General features: G+C 51.0%; 1 protein-coding gene across 1 annotated transcript; it reads left to right on the forward strand.

Moving 5' to 3' along the window:
* The first annotated feature begins 805 nt into the window (after window positions 1-805).
* Window positions 806-1860, forward strand: SF3B5 (splicing factor 3b subunit 5). Its single transcript, XM_042447062.1, has one exon. The coding sequence runs from the start codon at window positions 896-898 to the stop codon at window positions 1154-1156; it is 261 nt and encodes an 86-aa protein (XP_042302996.1). The 5' UTR covers window positions 806-895; the 3' UTR covers window positions 1157-1860.
* Window positions 1861-3098: the final 1238 nt, after the last annotated feature.

The raw sequence follows: 3098 nt of genomic DNA on the forward strand, positions 1-3098 counted from the left end.
ATTTCACTTATTTGGGTGGAACTGCTTGCAGCCACTTCTTTCTGTTCATGTGCGAATCTATCCTGAATTTTGGTGTTCTCAGAAGTTGCACTAAATTCTCCCCGCAAAGGTGAACAGAAACAGACTCAGGGCTGTGGGAAAACCATGTCCTCTGACTGAAAGGCTCCTGCTCTTAGATGGGTATGATTTAGAAGAAGAAGCTAAGGTTAAATCAGAAGAAGACTAGGACTACTGGGAAAGACAGCGATGAAAGAACTGGACAAGATCCTAAAGTGTAAAGATATTACACTCTGGGCCCACAACATACTCCAACTCCCAGAATTCCATAGCTTTGAGCCAGGCAAAGTTAAAGCGGTACCAAACCGGGTTATTTCTCAATTTAAACAGCCACGATAAATGTGTGTCTCGAAGCTGCTGCTTGCTTCCTGCTCCACAAAACAAAACAAAAAAGCAGTAAACATTCAAAAAATAAATAAAGAATTCTGGCGTCGACGTTCCTTGTTCTAACGGTCCCTCAATGGGGGCCTCTCGAAAACTACAACACCCAGCGTCCACCGCGCGAGCTCACGTCTCCTTCCCCTCCCTTCGTCGCATATATAATGAAACGCAAACGCGAAATGAAAGCGTCTTCCTGATTGGTCGGAATGGGGGAGGGAAGCCAAGTCGGGAAACAGCATTGGCTGAGTCCTGGCGTTAAGTCCCGCCTCCCTCCGCCGCGTTGGGCCAATGAGGAAGAAGGAAACGGAAAAGGGGGCCGTTGGAGGAGAGGCTAGCGATTGGTCAGTTAAACCGGAAAAGGAAGTGCGTTTACGCGGCTGGTAGGCCTATCCTCCATTTTGTGGGACGCTGCTTGGCGGGAAGGTTGCTGTGAAGGCTGCTCCTCTCCTCCTCCGCCATGACGGACCGGTACACGATCCACAGCCAGCTGGAGCACCTGCAGTCGAAGTACATCGGGACGGGGCACGCGGATACGACCAAGTGGGAGTGGCTGGTCAACCAGCACCGCGACTCCTACTGCTCCTACATGGGCCACTTCGACCTCCTCAACTACTTCGCCATCGCCGAGGACGAGAGCAAGGCCCGCGTCCGCTTCAACCTCATGGAGAAGATGCTCCAGCCCTGCGGGCCCCCCGCAGACAAGCCCGACGAGGCCTGAGACGCCGGGGACCTGGAAGGGAGGGAGGCGGAGAGAGAGAGAAGGGGAGCCAAGGACCCACATCGGATCCCCCCTCACCCCCCGCGCCTGGCTGAAGTGCTCCGTGGAGAAAGTAGACTCCTTTCGCCTTATGGACCTCCCTGAAGCCTCCGCCCCGAAATGGATCCTGAGCAGCCCCTCAGGCCCAGGGAGACCCAGAGGGTGGCTTCCCTTCGGACACTCAATTTGCTTTGGCTTCAAGGACACTCAGCTTCTTCCTTTGTAGCGTTTGGGGGCATTTCAGCCCACTTAATAAAACGCCCCTCCCAGGTGCTTCCTTTTTTCCTCTCACCTGTTTGTCTGGATGTTGTAATTCGCCTTGGGCCCCAAATTGGGAGAAAGGCAGGATAGAAATAAAGGAAGAGAGAGGGAGAGAGATTGAAGCAGCGGGAAGGACCCACTTTGGGGACACCCTCACCCTCTGTGCCTGGCTGAGGAGAGGCAGCTCCCAAGCCCATCCTGGCAAACATGAGCTCCCATTGCCGCCAGACCTCCACTCCAAGGCGAATCCTGAGCACCTGCCTCTGTCCCTCAGGCCCAAGGAGACCCAGAGGATGGCTTCCCTTTGGACACAGAATTGGCTTTGGTTTCAAGGACTCGCAGCTTCTCTTTTGTAGCCCTTTGGAGGCATTTCAGCCCACTTAATAAAACGCCCATCCCAGGTGTTTTCTTTTTCTTTTTTCCCTCTAACCCATTTGGATGGATAGTTAATTCAAATAGAGGACGTGGTAAGGTGAATCAAGTGGTTAAGGGCTTCAACTCTGTTGATTGGAAGATTAGCAGGTTGGCAGTTTGAAGCCTGGGTGTTGCATGATGGGCTGAGTTCCCGTCGCTAGTCCCAGCTTCTGCCAATCTAGCAGTTCAGAAGCATGCATAAGCAAGTACACCTGTCCCTCCATATTCACTAGGGTTAGAGGCACAAGATCCTCCCTCCCATGAATATGGAAAAACCCAGAAATAACAAGACCACCATGTTTTTATCTGAGAGGACACCTCTCTAGGAATCTCTAGGTCCTCCAGTGCAACTCTGGCCAACATCTGACAGACACTGACCATAGAACTGCACCAGAGGAGCTATAAATGCCTAGTGGAGTGTTCTCTCTAGGAATCCCTAAGCCTTTCAGCTTGACATTTAGTTAAAGGTGACCATGGAGTTGCACTGGAGGACCTAGATATTCCTAGATGGAACATTAATCAAATCCGTGAATGATCAAAGCTGCAAATATGGAGGGATGAGTGTAGATATACAGGTACCACTCCAGTGGGAAGGTAAACGGTGTTCTGAGCAATCATGCTGGCCACATGTCTACCAGAGTAATCCTCCGACAACACTAGCTCTTCGGCTTAGTAACACAGATGAGCACTTTCCCCTATGGCCAGACACGACTTGACAACCGTTACCTTATTTTACAGTGGTCCCTCCACAAGCTGGGGTTAGGGATGAAGGACCCCGTGAGTGTGGAAAAATCACAAATAATAAAAACCCTGTTCTTTTTACGTAACACCGCTCTAGGCATCTCCAGGTCCTCCAGAGCAGCTTTGTGGTCAACGTCTGCCAGAATTTGATCACAGAATCATGCTGGAGGAGCTACAAATGCCTAGAGGAGTGTTTTCTATGGGAACATCTAGGTTCTCCGGCACAATTCTGTGGTCAGCCTCCTGCAGAATAGCAGTGTAGGACCTAGAGATTCCTAGAGAGAACATATTAATCAAAGCTGCAAAAGTCAAAGCCACAAACATGGAGGGCCAGCTGTATTTCCACCAAGAATGATGACAACAACATGTTCAACCTGGCTCAGGGTATGAGAGGGCTGAGAGGGAGAGAAAGGTAGGCCTTCCCATCCGGCCTCACTAAAGGAACTGAACCCTCCCCACAAGGCATCTGACTCCATCTTGGCCTCCA

This window comes from Sceloporus undulatus, chromosome 1 (genome assembly GCF_019175285.1).
Source record: "Sceloporus undulatus isolate JIND9_A2432 ecotype Alabama chromosome 1, SceUnd_v1.1, whole genome shotgun sequence".
Classification (NCBI taxonomy): domain Eukaryota; kingdom Metazoa; phylum Chordata; class Lepidosauria; order Squamata; family Phrynosomatidae; genus Sceloporus; species Sceloporus undulatus.